At 59.7% G+C, this 16,139-nt stretch overlaps 2 protein-coding genes, 1 non-coding gene and 1 pseudogene across 3 annotated transcripts, besides 7 other annotated features; all 4 read left to right on the top strand.

The window, feature by feature from the left end:
- Nucleotides 1-1,769: a sequence feature (heterozygous, Esmeraldo-like haplotype).
- Nucleotides 3-380, top strand: Tc00.1047053511677.20 (trans-sialidase, putative; the record flags this gene model as incomplete). Its single annotated transcript, XM_803396.1, has 1 exon — nucleotides 3-380. One exon carries the CDS (start codon nucleotides 3-5, stop codon nucleotides 378-380), a length of 378 nt encoding a protein of 125 aa, XP_808489.1.
- Nucleotides 463-521: a sequence feature (A-rich).
- Nucleotides 1,770-2,148: a sequence feature (haploid, Esmeraldo-like haplotype).
- On the top strand, nucleotides 1,824-1,887 carry Tc00.1047053511677.30. The gene has a single exon (XR_008255764.1). It is a non-coding gene; the product is annotated as an H/ACA snoRNA, TC8C3H1 (small nucleolar RNA).
- Nucleotides 2,149-16,139: a sequence feature (areas not merged during assembly with more than two copies in the genome that could not be assigned to a particular haplotype).
- On the top strand, nucleotides 2,879-13,255 carry Tc00.1047053511677.10 (dispersed gene family protein 1 (DGF-1), putative; the record flags this gene model as incomplete). The annotated part of the gene is made up of 1 exon (XM_803395.1): nucleotides 2,879-13,255. One exon carries the CDS (start codon nucleotides 2,879-2,881, stop codon nucleotides 13,253-13,255), a length of 10,377 nt encoding a protein of 3,458 aa, XP_808488.1.
- Nucleotides 7,730-7,783: a microsatellite.
- Nucleotides 14,834-14,854: a sequence feature (AT_rich).
- Nucleotides 15,538-15,559: a sequence feature (AT_rich).
- Nucleotides 15,787-16,139, top strand: Tc00.1047053511677.5 (annotated as a pseudogene; the record flags this gene model as incomplete).

The raw sequence follows: 16,139 nt of genomic DNA, 5'->3' as shown, positions 1-16,139 counted from the left end.
GCATGCTCACACTGCCGTGGGCACGAACAGCGGCCCCGATTCACTCAGCAGCACCGACACGACGCCCGCGGATGGCGCCACAGAAATCCCTGACCCCCGCACAGACTCAGCAACTGTTCAACGCAACGATAGTGTGCTGGACGGCGTTGGCACCGCACCGACTCATCCGAGCACAGCGCCTGCGGAGTCCAAGATCCCATCGGAGTCCAGCGCAGCGCCGCCCTTGGGCAATGACTTTTTTGATTTGGAGAATATCACCGAGTTGGTGTCCATGGCTCTATTTGCTGAGAGCAACGTGCATGGGTGTGAGTCTCTCGTGTGCTATTATTGCTGCTGCTTCCGGGGCTGTGGGGCACTGCGGGCTCTCTGCTGAGGTGTGAGGGAGGGTGGAATTGCGACTTCCCGTGGAGCAACAAATGTGCAGCTTCCCAGCAATACTCACTGAATTTTGTTAAGGGCCCATTTTTTTTTTCTTTTTATTTTTTTATTGTTGTTGCTTTTTTTGTTTTATTTTTCTTTTTGCGGCTGGTGCTGTATTGGAATAATCAGCACCCCTGTGTTTTTTCTTATTTTCAATGGCCGTTTGCTACAATCCGTTATGAGTGACGTGTTTCCGACTTTTGTTTCCCTTTTTTTGGCCACACGCGGTGCCGGCCTCACTGCTGTGCGTCCCACGGACTGCACAAAACGAGGAGTGGAGGGGCAGGCCGGATGCCGCATGGAATATAAGGGATTTTGTGTGGGCTGGTGGAGGAGTGCGATCCTTTTTTTTGCTCCATTTTTTTTTTCTTCTGGTGCAGGGAATATGCATACACAAACACACGGTCGTCTTGTGCTGCATGGCACACGTAATAAAAGTTCTGCCCAATAATATTCACCAATTTTTTTTTTACGTTTGTGAAATCCCGCCAGGCTCTCACCCTTTTGTTTCTCACCTTTTTTTCTTTTGGCAAATCACTGCGGCTCGTGTTCTTCTGTGCCGTGCCTACTTCCAATGGGTGTCTTCGTTTCCCGTTGACTGTCCTTCTGCTGGCTGTGCCGTTGAAATGCCCTCATCAGTTTTTCTTTTCTGCTAGAGGCATCGATGGCACGAGGGTGACTGGGCGTCCTGCCCCGGCCTGCTGAGCACACTCGGAATTGAGCGGATGGAGTGCGCCGTGCCTTACTCTTGAGTGTGGGACGCCACCCACCACAACCCGCTGTGAGGCGTGATGCTATTCCGTCGGGGCGGAGAGAAGTGAAGGACTGCGGCATTTATTTGGATGCGCCCCGTCTCTCTCGTTGCGGCCGTGTGTGTGTGTGTGCTGTGCGCATGGCTTTTTGTTGCGGCGCGACGTGGGTGACTTTGCTAACGAGTACGATTTTGGATTTTTTTGCGGTCGCTGCTGGATCACGCAGTCAATCCAAGGGCCTTGCGGCATGCATGTGTATGTGTGCATGCCTGCTTGATGTTTATCGCCGTGCTGCTTGCCGGAGAGCGGCCGCTGCTGCGCTATTTTTTAGTGGGCGTTGTGTGTGCGGCACTGGCTTTCATGCTGTGGGTGGCGCAGGGAGCCTTTTCGCCACATATCTCGTTGCGTAATGCGACACGTCGGCGATGATTTGCGTGAGCGAGGAACGACGTCTTGACTGCAGCCGAACGGCAAATCCTCCACTCCTCTTCCGTGTCACCACCTCGTGCTCGGACGCGCTCGATGACTGCCGGTTGCAACACCGCCACGTGCTGCGGACGGAATAACATGGCCCCAAAGAACGCGTCGGACCTTCAATGCTGTTTGTCGCGTGGGACAGGCCATGGAGACGGTGAAGTTTACCGCCTTTTGATGGGGTACGAATGCGCCTGGTGGTGACTGCTCACCTTTGCGTGGGAAACGCCTCAAAGAAGCCAAAACCTTTGTTTTTTTAGCGTCGGCTTTTGGATGTCCGTGCCCAGTGATTACATCGAACTTCTTTGCTACAGGTGATCTGATGAGATGACCTCACCGTTGTCACACCCAACCGAGATCGATGAGGGCTGCACATTCTCTCTCTCCCTTCCCTTCGTCCTTTCAGTCCACTGCAGACTGACGAACTGCAGGGCAGCGGCGTGATTGCAAATCGGACGTCTATGAGCCAACAGACCGTACAATCGACATGGACCCTTGTCCCCCGTGTCTGGGTGCCGCCACCGTGCTTATTCTTTCTTCCTTCTTGTGCACTTCGTGTGCGCTTATGATGCCGCTACTCGCTGTGCAGTGCCGACCCACGTGAGCGAGGAACGACGTCTTGACTGCAGCCGAACGGCAAATCCTCCACTCCTCTTCCGTGTCACCACCTCGTGCTCGGACGCGCTCGATGGCTGCCGGTCGCAACACCGCCACGCGGGTCTGTCTAGGCCCTTTTGTGTCGTCCACGGCATCGGGACTGCACTGTGGTAGAACCATTTGGTTGGAAGAGCGGTGCCAATGATCATGTGTCTTTTTGCTGGAATCCCGCCACTCTGCCGGGTATTTGTGTGGGGCTGCGTGGCGGTGGGAGCGCGATGATTTCACTGGTATGATGGCGTCTGTGCTTTTTTGTGTCGGTGGTTGTGCTTTGGTGCGGACTGACTGCGGCCGGATGCCTCTGCGTGCCAGTGTTTATTGCTGTTGTTGCTGACCCTTTTTTTTTTTTTGAGCGTGCAGTTAGAGATAATTTGGATTGGACAGCACAACTATCGTTTCAAGGTTTTAGGGATTACTTGCAGCAGTAGAATTGGTAGTATTGGGATAACGATCTATCGGAATTGTGTTTCTGGATTTGCCATCTGTAGAAAAGGATTTGCTGGGTAGGAGTTACGGTCGAGGGGTCGAGCGCGAAATAACACGAAATCCCTGTTGGTGCCTGATTGGATCGGTGGATGTGGTGTGCGGTGGGTGCGTGTCCGCGCAGCCGGCACTGTGTGCGGTGCAGGGCCATTGCGGCTGTGCGTGTGGCGCTGCTTGTGGCGTTGGTGCTGGTTGCGGCGGCGGCGGCGTGGATGCCCGCGGTGCATGCGGTGGTGTTGCGGCTGCGGGGCGGCACGGTGGACAGAGCCATCACGGTTGGCCACGCCGTCGACACGGTGCTGATGGACGGCGTGTACGTCACGAACGGCGTGGCTGTTGTGTTCGAAGTTGCGGCGATGCTTCCCGGCACACTGCGCATCGACTTGAGGAACTGCGTGTGCGACGGCGGTGCGCAGATCTACGTGCGGGGCCACAGCGGCGAGCCGGCGAGTGACCGGAGCCTGGAGGTGAGCGTGAGCGGGCTGTCCGGCAGCTACTGCTCGCTTGTGTTTGTGCACAACCTGCCGGCACACACGAACGTGACGGTCCGTGACTCGACGATTGTTACGTCGGGGCCGATGCGCTACTCCCAGCTGAGCGGGCTGACGGACGCGGTGGCGTCGCCGCTTGTGCTGCACGCGACGTCGCTGTTGCAGACGCAGCTGCGTGTGAGCAACACTGTGCTGAGGTCGTTGCAGGCGGGCGGGTCGGCGGTGTACGTTGGCGGCGACGTGGACCTGCTGTCGAGCGCGGTGGTGCTTGACGGCGTGTTGCTGGAGGCGTCGGGCGGTCCGACCGCGTCCGCGATGCATGTGGCGACCTCGTCGCGTCTCAGTCTGCGGAGCCACTCGGTGTTCTCCGTGACGAATGTGTCGGTCGTGAGCAGCGGTGGCTTTGTGCTTGGCGAGCGCCTCGCGGTGATTGATTCGGTTCTGCGCTTCGTGGGCGTTGAGGGGTCTGTTGCGTCGTCGCTGGTGCGCTGCGACGGTGGGACGGTCAGTTTCGGTGGGTGGCTGGAGCTGCACGACGTGTGGGCGGTGGGCAAGGCGTCATCTGTGGCGTCGCTGTCGGGGGTGACGCTGAGCGGCGGCGCCGTGTCGATTGCGCGCTGCGTTGCCGCCGGCGTGACGCTTGTCTCCGGGCTGGCGATCACGAGCGGCGTCGTGTCGGTGCAGTGCAACCGTGCCGGCGGCCGGGTGCTGCAGAGCAGCGGCGACTACCGCTTGGCCGGCCTGCCCTCCGTGAGCGTGGTGCCGTGCGACGGCTGTGCGGCTGCGCTGGCGTGCTTCGATGGACTGACGGCGTCTTTCTCCGACTGCGTGTGCAGCTGCCGTGCCGGCGGTGTGGGCGAGGCATGCCTGCCGTTCGACGTGCCGCCTGCGAGGGCTGGTGGCGGTGCGCAGGGCTGCGTGAGTGGCGTGACGCTGACGGAGTCGGTGACGGTTGGCGGCGGGCGTGCGACGGCGTGCTTCGACTCGGTGGTGTTCAGCGGGCCGATCATTGTGGCGGTGGACCTGCGCTTGATGGACGTGTTCGCTGACGCGCTGAACGTGACGCTGCGCCACTGCGTGCTTGCGGGCGGCGCGCAGCTGCGGATTGGTGGCCTCAGCGAGAGCACGGCGCACCTGATGCCGCACGCCCTCGTCAACATGACGAATGTGACGTCGCTGGAGGGCACGATCGTGCTGCATGGCGCGATGCCGCTGCACTCGAGTGTGCTGCTGGCGAACTCAACGCTGCGCGCGACGGTTGGCGGGTCGCAGTACGTGCCGACGACCCGTGGACACGAGGGATTTCGGTACGGCCCCGCGCTTGTCCTGGACGGCGTCCGGCTGCTGTCGACGCGGTTTGTCATGACGCGGTCGACGCTGGTGTGTGGCGGGGAGTCGTGCGCTGCGATCCTCGTGGAGCGCGGCCTCGGCGTGAACGTGTCCAGCGTCTTCTACATGGACAACTGCGCTGTCGTGTCGCGGACGCACGTGATGTATGCTTTTGCGTCGGACCTGCGTGTCAGCGGCGGCTCCGTGTTCTCCATACAGAACAGCTCGTGGAGTGCGCCGACCATTAACATGTACGAAGGCGCGTGTGTGTTCAAGGATGTTGCGGTGGATGGCGGCAGCGTGCTGCAGGTTGTGTCCAGTAATTTCCGTCTTGGCTTCGCCATGCTCATTGCAGAAACGCTGACCGTAACTGACGGCAGCTGGCTGGTGCACCGCAACAACGAGTTTCGCACCGCCTACGTTGTGTACGTGGACAAGGAGAACGGCGTGGCGTTCCGCGATCGGAGTGTGTGGTCGATACTTGAGAACAACTTCACGTATGGCTCGTTCTCGTCCTTTACGCATATGACAAGCAACTGGTTACCACCATCCGACTCGCGCCCGATCATCTACGGCATGTGCAACGAGGTAATGGGCTCTCCTGTGACGGATTACCGAGAAGGTCTCAATATTGGAGCACCCGTGACGGCACTGGACTGTGGTGCGTGCACCGTGGAGGCTGTGTGCTTCGCTGCGAGGACGAGCAGCGTCAGCGGCTGTGAGTGTGTATGCGCTGCTGGCGGCTACGGTGGCACTTGTCTGCCAGCTGCTGTTCCGGACGGCCTTGGGCCGCTCCCGCTCCCCGACGCGGAGGACACGGAGGTCCGCTGCGTGCACGGTGGCAGCATCAGCTCCGTGGACGTTCCTGATCCCGGTGTGCGTGGTCTGTGCTTCGTCAACGTGACCTTCACTGCCGCGGTCGTGCTGGACCTGTGGAGCTTTGACGCGCCAGAGCAGACACTCAACATCACGCTGCTGCAGTGCGTCCTCATGGGCCTGTCGATCAGGGGGAGTGGTGCACGCGTGCACGTGAGTGTGGTCTCCTCGATGATGGATGCCGGTGATTTGGAGCTTAGGGGTGATTTTGGCAGGAGCTCCCGGATACTGGTGGCGGGTAGTACATTTGTGATGACGTCGCGCCGCGCCATTCAATGCCTGCTGTTTTCTCTCGGTGCGAACTCGACGCTACTGTTACTTGACAACCTCATTGAAGGGGAAATTTACGCAGTCTATTTCTCCTTTGTTGTTGTTGATGATGGCGGGATCATTATAAAGGGAAACACGCTGAGGGGAGCGGAGGAGGACGTTCATTTGCAATCTGCTTTTTTGTTTGAATTTGCTGTTGTGAAGAATGGTGGCTACTTTGACGTGGAGAACAACACGATGAGCGCAGCCAGTGGCATTTATTTTTATGGGGATACCACCGTGAGCTCCGCGGGGCTGCTGCGAGTGGCGGACTGCATCCTTATTGGTCTCGCACCGTTTTTTGATCCCGCGCTGGTGCATTGGGACGGCTCTTTGACACTCCAGGGTGGTGCGCAGTGGCGTGTGGAGGGCAACAGCGTGAGCGCAGCCTCAGTAATAGATATGCCTAATTCCTTGTACAAAATTAAGCTGTCGGACAGCGGCACTACTGTGGTGCTTGCACACAACCTTCAGGCGGACTCGAGTAAAGCCTTTGCGAAAATTATTCCACTAATTACGACTGTGGCGTCAACCGCGCGGTTTGTGGTTGGGTGCAACCTGCAGGGCGATGAGGAGGTGTCGTACGAAGATGTGCTTCCGGAGGACGTAGTTGTGTTTAGATGTGGCACGTGCAACGAAGACGCGGCGTGCTACATGCCCGGGACGGAGTCGGTGGACCGCGGCTCGTGCTCGTGCAGCTGCAAGGACGGATGGCATGGCGCGTCGTGTCTTCCCTTCGAGGTGCCCGACGCGGTTGTGCCGCCCTTGCCGGAGAGAGCCGTCGACGGCGACACGAGCTGCGTGGTGAATCAGACGCTGACGAACCTCACGCTGAAAATGTGGAAGACGCACCACTGCTACGTGGGTGTGACATTCAGAGGCGTGGGCGCTGTGCTGACGTTCTCCCTCAATCGGATGCCGCTGCATCTCCCCATCAACATCACGATTACTGGGTGCACATTTCTTTACGGGGCTGTGCTGCAGTTTGTTGGGGGTGCTGAGGCGTCCGAGTCATCCGGCGTCCTGATCCGCGTGAGCCAGACTGTAATGCGGTCCTCCGTTGTTTTGTTTGCATTTGCCCTCCCGCAGCACTGCGACATTGCCGTCACGGACGTAGACGCGGTGCAGTTCTCTGAGGTCCAGTTGCCGGGATCTGTGAACAACATGTGGAGCGTTGTGATGCTGCAGAACGTTGTGTTGAGCGAGTCCTCGCTGTTGGTCAGCAACGTCAAGGCGAATGCATCGAGGCACGGCTTGTTTGGTTTGTACTCGACCGGGACGCTGACGCTGGAGGGTGGCAGCTCGCTGTACGCGCGGTATTGCAGCTTCGGTGGGTACACACACCTGCTCTGCGTGCACATTCTCGGTGTCAGTGATCACTCTGTTTTTGCGCTGCTCAACAACACAATGGACTCCGGGACAAGCTTCTTGTATCAGAAGCAAAAATTCAGCGTGTCAGATCACGGCGTGTTGCGCGTTGTGGGGAACAGCGGTCCTGTTTCCAACGCCATTTATGCATCTAACTTGTGGACCGTCCAGCGGTCAAGCTGGCTTGATTGGCGCGACAACAACGTGGGAGTGGGTGCGATGCTCTACGACAGTAGCTCCGCTTTTGTGAGCATTGACGGCAGCAGTGTGGTGACGCTGACGGGCTGCAAGATGGGCTGGACGGGGTTGTCGAGGCCTCTGCTATCGCAGTCTGACGCCGGCTACCGGTTCGTTGCTGGGTGCCTGACGGTCGCGGGACGGAAGGTGACGACGGCGGCTGAACTGGAGCTCCATGGCATCAATAACTTGACGACGGTTACTGCGTGCGGGGAGTGCACGAAGGACGGCGACTGCTTTGCTCCGCTGACGACGGCTGTCATTGACTGCAAGTGCCAGTGCGCTGCTGGAGGGCACGGCGATGTGTGCGTCCCGGCGCCTGTGCCTGTTGGCCCGCCGCCACCGACACCGCCGTCGCCAGTGCCGTCCACGCCGCTGCCACCGCCGGTTGGTGAGTGCATCAGCGACATGGTGCACCCCGAGTTGGCGCAGACTGTGGGCGGCGGGCTGTCGTGGCTGTGCTACCGCAACGTGACGTTCAGCGGGCGCGGCATGAGCCTGACGGTGCTGATTGGGGCGATGACGGGCGAAGTGGTGAATGTCATGTTCGATGGATGCACGTGGAGGGACGGCGCCGTGCTGTTGCTGTTGGGCAACGCGTACGCCGCTGTGGGGCCGCTGAACATTGTCGTCACCGGCAACACGTTTCGTGACGCGCTGCTCAGCCCGGTGGGTGTGTTTCCACCGCGCACGAACATCACGATCAGCGGGAACCGCTTTGCGGTCACGAGGCTGATTCATTGGCCGGGATTGGACGTTGGGAGGACGTCGTGTATTGCGATGAATGGACTGGCGATCAGCAATGACTCCGCGGTGGTGCTCAGTGGCAATGTGTTTCAGAGCGTGACGGCATTGTCAAGCGCCATTCACGTCGTTGAGTCTTCGCTGAGGGTGTCGTGGCACTCCGTGTTTGCGGTGATGGCCAACACGTTTAATATGGAAGGCGGTAACAGTACGCTGATAAATCTTGGAGGGTCTAGACATTTTTTGTCGCTGAGTGTACTGAACAACTCTGCCGTGGTGATCCGAGGCAACGTTGTGACGAGGCCGGTGAGGTACTTCATTTTATTTTTTGGGGCCTCACGTGTGGAGTCCCAGTCCGCGGTTGTGTTTCAGGGCAACGACATGCAGGGAAGCTTGGCTGTGTTTTATTCAACTTTTTCCTCCTACATTTACTACAACTCTTGGCTGCAGTTGAGCGACAACCTCTGCCGCGTGCCCCCATCGAATGTCTTTGCTTTTTTTAACCCCACGGTGAATCTCCGCGACTCCACGTTGTCGGTGTCCGGCAACCAATTCATGTCCAACAATGGAGTGACCAAAGCGCTGTGGATATTCTCAGGGTCAACCGATCTTAAAAACGGAGCGATTGTGGCCGCGTGCAACACTGTGAACGGCGGTGAGGGGGAAGCGAATTACAGCATCCCGTCCATGTACAATGCCACCATTCTGACCTGCAGCGACCCATGCACTCTTGCGACGTCGTGCTTCCCTGCGTACACGACGACGGCCTCGAGTGATGGCTGCGCCTGCACGTGCGCGGAGGGCGGCCATGGCGATGCGTGCCTGCCCGTTGCTGTCCCCGAGCCGCCGAGCACCGACGGCGCCGACCTTTGCGTGCGCGACGTGCGTGTGGGTCTGAAGGTGAACGTCAGTTTCGGGACTTCGGTGGTTTGCTACGTTGGTGTGACCTTTTCGGCGGACGTCGTGGTGGAAGTGGCGTTGATGTCAGGGAGCGTGCGCAACGTGACGCTGGCGAACTGCACGTTTGTGGGCGGTGCGAGCCTGTACGTTGTCGGGTGGCTGTCCGACTCGCCTGCTGGAGAGCGCGCCGATGTGTTGATCAGCGGGCTTGAGTCGCGCTCCGGCGGCGGCGTGGTGGTGGCGAACCGATTTCCGCCGGGCTCGCGCGTCACTGTGGTGGACTCGGTGCTGATCGCAGAGGCGCGTGTTGTGTACCGCGGCGCCTACGACCTTGGCGACGCCTCCGCGTGCCTCGTGGTGCACAGCGTGAATCTGATGGGGAGTGTGCTGACCATAGCGCGCACGCAGGTGGCGGCTGTGTTCCGCGACGCTGTTGGCGTGTTGTTTGTTGGCGGCGTGGCGCTGTCGTCGCGCGGTGCGCTGTACGTGGACGGGCTGTCGGTGCAGACGGCGCTGGGGCTGTGCGTGGCGGTGGAGGGCGGCGTTGCGGCCAGTGGCGGCTCCGTGGTGGCGTTTTTTGACAGCGACTTCCTGCTGTGCAAGCACGCGGTGTCTGTGCGTGGGGCTGTGAGCGTGTCGGCCTCCGCAGTGGCGCTTGTGCGGAGCGACTTTGTATCGACGGAGGATTACGCGGTGGCGTTCTATTCGACGGTGAGCCTTGCCGACGGGTCGATGCTGCTGGCGAAGGGCAACGTGCACGACGGCGTCTCGAGGGAGATGCTCTACGCCGCTGGCGCCGTGACCGCTTCTGGGAGCACGCTGAGCTTTGTGCGCAACCGAGCGCTGCTGCCGCGGATGCTATCGCTGAGCCTGTCGCTTGCGGCTGGGGCGCATTTGAGGGTGGCGTGCAACGACGCTAGTGGGCGTGTCCTGTCGACGGCGGAGGAGTACGCTGCAGCTGGTTTTGGCGACGCTGGGAGCATCGACGTTGTTGGGTGCGACGCCTGCGACAGGGACACGTACTGCTACGCGCCCGGGACGGCGTCGGCCAGCATGAAGGACGGTGTGTGCGTGTGTGCGTGCGGCAGCGGCGGGTACGGCGAGGCGTGCGTGCCTGTGGGTGCTCCCGCACTTCCGCCTGCCGTGGGCACTGCGTCGAGTGTGTTCGTCCGCGAGGGCGTGACGGTGCAGTCGGTGTTCGTTGTGCCTGCCGGCGCGAGCGAGGTGACGCTGCGCCACGTTGTGCTGGACGGCGTGAGTCCTGTGCTCTACGTGCCGTGGATGGCGCGGGACGGCGTGCGGATCGTTGTGCAGAACGTGTCGCTGCTGAACGGTGCCGTGCTGTACGTGATGGGCGGTGGATCGTTGCACGGTGCGGTGTCGGCGGGAAGCGACGAGGGCGGGCCGGTGGAGCTGTCGGTGTGCGATGTGGAGGCGCTGAACGGTGCGCTTGTGCTGACCGGCACGTTTCCCGCGGGGTCCGTGCTGACGGTGACGGACTCCCTGCTGGTTGCCGCGAGGCCGACGCCGCTTGTGTATTTTCCCGGCTCGCGGTCCTCGCCGTACGCACCGGTGCTGGTGCTGTCGGGCCTGCGGCTCGTGCGGTCCGTGCTGGTTGTGTCTGGCGTGGCCCTCGTGACCGTGATGACTGGTGGGCGGACGGTGGTGGTGGACGGCGCTGTGCTGGAGCTTGTCGGTGGCGGTGTCGCGGTGGATGCGGCTGTGTTTGGTGGCGACTTTGCGTTGTACGCGAGTGCGCGCGTGGTTGCGTCGGGGGGCGCTGTGCTGCGCGTGTCGGGGAGCCAGGTGTACGCCGCGCATGGATTGGTGTTTGACAGCGGAGTGGAGGCCAACGCGTCCGCCGTCGTAGTGAACGACAACGCCGGTGCGCTGACCGATGGAGCGCTGCTGGAGCTTCGGGGGTCGGCGTCGTTTGCGTCCGGGTCGTGGATGTCGGTGCGCGGCAACAGCATCAGCGGCAGGCTCCTGTCAGTGCCGTCGTACCCGCGCAGTGCGGAATTTGTGCAGAGCACGCTGACGCTCCACGGGAACGCCGGCAGTGGGTCCTTCGTGATGGACGGCACCGTTGTGCTTGGGGGCGCCGGCCAAAGGTTCGTTGTGGGGTGCCTGACGCTTAACGGGCAGGCGCTGCAGCCGTTCGACTACAGGTCTGCCGGCATCATCGGGAAATTTCGCCCCGTGGCGTGTGGCGTGTGCGACGCCGACGTGAGCTGCTTTGCAGCTGCGACGAGGGCGATGTCGGGGTCGTGCGACTGCCGCTGTGCTGAGGGCGGGTACGGGCGCGACTGCCTGCCGGTGTACCTGCCGCACGTGGACGGGTGCAACCGCACGTCTGCCCCGCCGCTGCTGAGCCACACGGCGACGCTGACGGAGACGCGCAGCCTGACGCCACCGTGGACGCCAACGTGGACGCCGAGCCTGAGCAGGACGCATTACGGGTCGACGGAGACCCTGCAGATGACGGAGACGGTGGCGCTGTCGCCCACGTGGATCCCGACGGCGTCGGTGAGCAGCACGCTGTGGTGGAGCGACGTGGCGTGTCCGACGCTTGCTGTGACGACGACGGCAGCTGGTGGGAGCCTGACGCAGAGCGACATCCGCGGCGGTGGGAGCGCCGTCCCGACATGGCTGATGGTGGTGCTGCCGCCGCCGTTTCGGTGGGCAAGCGACCCGCAGCTCGGCACGCACCTGAGCTTCGTTCCGGTGTCGACGGTGCAGCCGAGCGGCTTCGGCGGTCCGTGGGGAGCGATGCTGAGCAACACGACGTGGATGCGCAATGCGACGAATCCGTCCACCGTTCTGGAGCTGGCTGTGCCTGTGCACCGCGGTTACTTCATTGTTGCCGACGAGACGATAGTTATTCGCTGCGACGCTGTGGCGGTGTCTGGCGGCTGCAGGGGTGTGCTGCTTGGGTCCTTCACGATCAGGTCGAACACGCTGCCCGCTGCTGCCAGCGCCCTCTCGGCGATCACCGGCGTCGTTGCGGGTGCGGCGGCTGTTGCCATGGTGGTGACTGGCGGGCTGGGCTCTATCCTGGAGATGCAGGCACTTGGCGTGTTTGCGAGGATGTCATGTGCCTCGGCGCAGGAGCGTGCGAGCACCGTTGCGCTGCCGTACTTCCTGTCGCTGTTTGCTGCCCTTGACCCGCTGTGGATGGTGGTGGGCAACGCGCTGCTTGCCGCTGTGTTCGGGTGCGTGCACTGCGGTGTGACGGCCGCCTTTCAGCGGTGGCGCGGCGTGGACGCGGCGAGTGCGTGGGCGGCGATGCGCTTCCCGAGCCTGACGTACGTTGTGGCGCACGCGATGCACCTCGGCATTTTCCTTGGCTCCGTGCTCGCACTGGCGATGCCCGACGCCCGCGTGCGGCACCGCGTGATTGGTGTCGTTGGCGTGCTGTACGGTGTGGCGTTCCCTGCTGGCGTGTGCTACTTTATTGCTCGCCACACGGGCGGGAGCTTCACGAAGTACTGGCAGTTTTCGAGGAAGCCGCTTCATGAGCGCCTGCTGTACCCCGTCGGGTATTGGCACCCTGCGGCGCAGCAGCGGATGTACGGCGGCATGCTGACGAACATGAGGGGCAGCCACGTGTACTGGTGCGTGTTCCAGCTGTCAGTGCTGTGTGTGGTGGGCCTGATTGCTGCTGTGCAACCGTCCGTGGGAGGCTGCCACGTCCAGTACTTCTGCATGGCGGCTGTGCTGCTTGCGGGTGCGGGCGTGGTTGCCTTCACGAACATGATGCGCTCGGCCTTCCTGACGGTGACGCACGCGGCGAGCTTTGTGCTCCTTGCGGCGCTGTGCCTGGTCAGCGCGGCCAACCACCTTGCGCCGAGCGACGGCGGTGCGAGGGCGTACGTGGCTATCGTGCTGCTGCTGACCATTGTGCTGGTTGCGGTCACTGTGTACGGCGTCGTTGTGTGGTACTTGGAGGACCGCCACTGGCAGGAGCTGCGCGAGCCGCGGCGTGGAGGGCTGGAGGCGCTGCTGCGCGATGGCGAGGGGAGCGACGAGGACACGCAGAAGCCTCACGACATGACGTCATTGTCGTGTGCCTCAGGCACCACCGCTGCGTCGTCGTACCGACCACCCGCACCGCCGCGGCGTATGGCCGGTGACACCCGCTCAGACGCCCTGAGTCTTTTTGACCGTGCATCGAGTGCGAGCTGCAGCATTAATTATGCCGCTCTGGACATGTGAGGATGGTTTGCTGGACGAAAGATTTATCGCAGTTTCTCATTTTTGGGGTGGAAAGGCTTCGACCCCAACAGTACCGTTACGCGGCGGGAAGACACGAAGCCCTCGCAGATGCGGCATAACGTGGATGCGTCTGGCAGGGATCTTTTCTCTTTCCATTATTTATTGATTGATTGGGTGATTGGTTTGTTGCTTTTATTTTATTGTATTTTATCGATTATTGACGACAGCGGATTATCGAACTATCACGCCAGCCCGGGGCGGATGCGTAACGTGTGTGTGTGTGCGTATTTGTTTTGCGGCCGCCGCTGCAGCACCGAGTATGGGGGCTGGTGCTCTCTCTCTTTCATATCTGTACTCTGTAGTGAGGACGTGCTCGACGATGGTGCTGGTGTGCGGGCCATAGGATGCATTCAGGAAAGCGTTAGGGAAAACAGTCGATGAAACCCTTCTGTGACGCGTCACCTCCTGGAGGTTGTGAGTGTGCGTTGCTGGCTGAAATGAGGGAGGGCGTGGGGTGCCACGGCTGTGCGGCTGCGCGGCCACCCATCGTACTCCGCCCCGACAGCGTCATTGATTGTTGGTTCGTTTCTATTTTTGTGTGCGTGACTGCAGTGACTCTCTCTCCTGTTCCACGATGACTGTGCGTGAGGGCATGCCTGCCACCTTTTATAATTCTGATGTAGTGTAGAAAGAACAACAAGAGAAGGAACGAAGAATTATGCGGAATGATGTATTTCTTTTTGTAAGTACATACTGGTGTGTTCTTCTGTATTACTCTGGTGGCTTCCTCCACTTTTTCCTTTGAAGTTGCTCCACACGTGTCTCAGTGTTTGCCTTAGGACGGCCACACACGGGTAGTTTGGGCCGCGGATAGTTTTTTTTTTGTTGATGTCATTTTGTGTTATACGCTGACGCGGTCACGTTCTTCAGGCATCTACTCTCCACAGCATGGCGCCCGATATTTTGGAGTCATCCCAGGTGTAACGCCGGCACCGCCGCCGTGGCACGCATGGGAAGTAAGATTTAACGCGGGATAGCAAAAGATATTGTGCTGCACATGTGTCTGTTGCATTTGTTCTGTTGAGGAGGTCTTCAATTTAGAGGAAGAGGGATGGACACTGCACGATTCTGTGGCTTGGAGGAGTTATTGCCCCTTTTTTAAATATATTTTTGGTATGATCCCTGGCCCCACTCGTGTCTGCCCCGATTGCTTCCCCTGAGTGGAGCCGCGCCATGGCCATTATTATTATTATTTTTTTGGTTGTTTGCAGGAGGAAAAACACGTTGCGAGTGACGAAACCACACTTCATGCATGCGGCGTCCAGGGAGCTACATATTTGAGATGGAGTGCACATATGTGGATGTCACGTGAGACGGAACGGTGGTTGACTGCCCAACCGTCACTCCTTTCTGGAGAGTGTGCTCCTCTTTTTTCTGTTGCCCTTTTGTGTCAGGGCACGGCGGGATTGGGGATCGCCGTCGCACGAAGGGCCTTGCACACATACACACTCTCATGCCACCGTCGCCCCCCCGAATTCGGGAGCAAAACAAAATTCCTGCTGCTTTTTGCATTGGCGCAATTATTTTTATTTATTATTAGCTGACGCCATTCTGTCCGGCGTGTCACTTTGATTGGATTGTGTGGGATTGCTCGCCAACACTATCGAACAAAACAGGCTGTCGCTTTTACGTCTTTAAGTGTCATCTTGCGCGCACGTATTTTTTTTCACTTGTTCTGTTGGTGTGCACTCAAACAGCGAGGAATCCGGAACTATGCGTGCGTGGGGTTTGTCCTTTCATGTGAACTGCGGGCAACACCGAGGGGCTCTCACTTTTGCTCCGCAGAGTTATTGTGTCTCTTTGCAGGGCTGGCAGGGAAATTCCATGCAGCCTGCTACTGCTGGTGTGTGCTTAAATGCCACTCCATGCGAATAATTTGGTTTAGCGAGTGAGGGGGATTGTTAGATTTGTGTGCGCTCTGATTCAGTTTGCTACTTTGTGCGGGCAGGCAATACTTGAGAGGTGGGAAAATGGAGCGGGGCGGTGCCTGGCCGCGTCCCGCCCATCATTCCGTGCACGATGGTGTGGTGCGCATTGTGGCGTTGACTCTCCGATGTGACTGCGGTGTCCTGTGCGGCAATGGCGGTGGGTGGAGGAGAGTGTTGGCCCGCTGCGGGACGGTGGGATTGTGTTTTCTTTTCCTTTTTCTTTTTACTTCTCCCTCTGTAAAGGTATGGAATTAGTGTTAGTGCTAGGGATGGGGCAAACAGACAGACAACGTGAATAAATTAAAATAAATTAAAAGGACGATAATGTGGCGGCGTTGTGGTCGATTGCACGCCGTGCTGCTGCGGAGGCGGTGGGCCTTGACTGTTTCGCCGGCAGGTGTTGCACTGCGGCTGCATGGCGTACCGACCACCTCGCCGTGCGACCACCCCGCCCAACGCCATTGGGGCTGCGGGAGGAAACAGCCGCGGCTGTCCTTTGGAGCCATCGGTGCCTGCTGGCCGCAATTGGGCGGTGCGAGTGGGATGCTTCATCGCACGGGTGTTGTGAGGGCGCCTTGCGGCGGCTCCAGCGATGGTTCCGATGCTGCAACTTGCAGAGGAGTGGCGGACACGCGGCGACCGCAGTGGACCCCTTACAGTCGGCTGGAAAGGGTGCTGCTGGAGGGAAAGGAACGCATCACCAAAATGTGGCTGAATGATTTTCTTTGGAATTATTTTGACGGCAGGGGGGTTGAGGAATTCAATGAGAACGTCTACATGAAGGACTTTTTAATTAGCCCCAATGAGTTCATCCAAGAAGGAATGTTATTGAGGGCAATAAAGGCATCGCCGCCATAATACCAAGAGCTGGAAAAAGAGAGTGAGGAGCTTTACAT

The sequence above is a fragment of the Trypanosoma cruzi genome, genomic scaffold, assembly GCF_000209065.1.
Source record: "Trypanosoma cruzi strain CL Brener 1047053517155 genomic scaffold, whole genome shotgun sequence".
NCBI classification, from domain to species: Eukaryota; Euglenozoa; class Kinetoplastea; order Trypanosomatida; family Trypanosomatidae; genus Trypanosoma; species Trypanosoma cruzi.
This window is presented reverse-complemented; position numbering and strand designations above follow the sequence as displayed.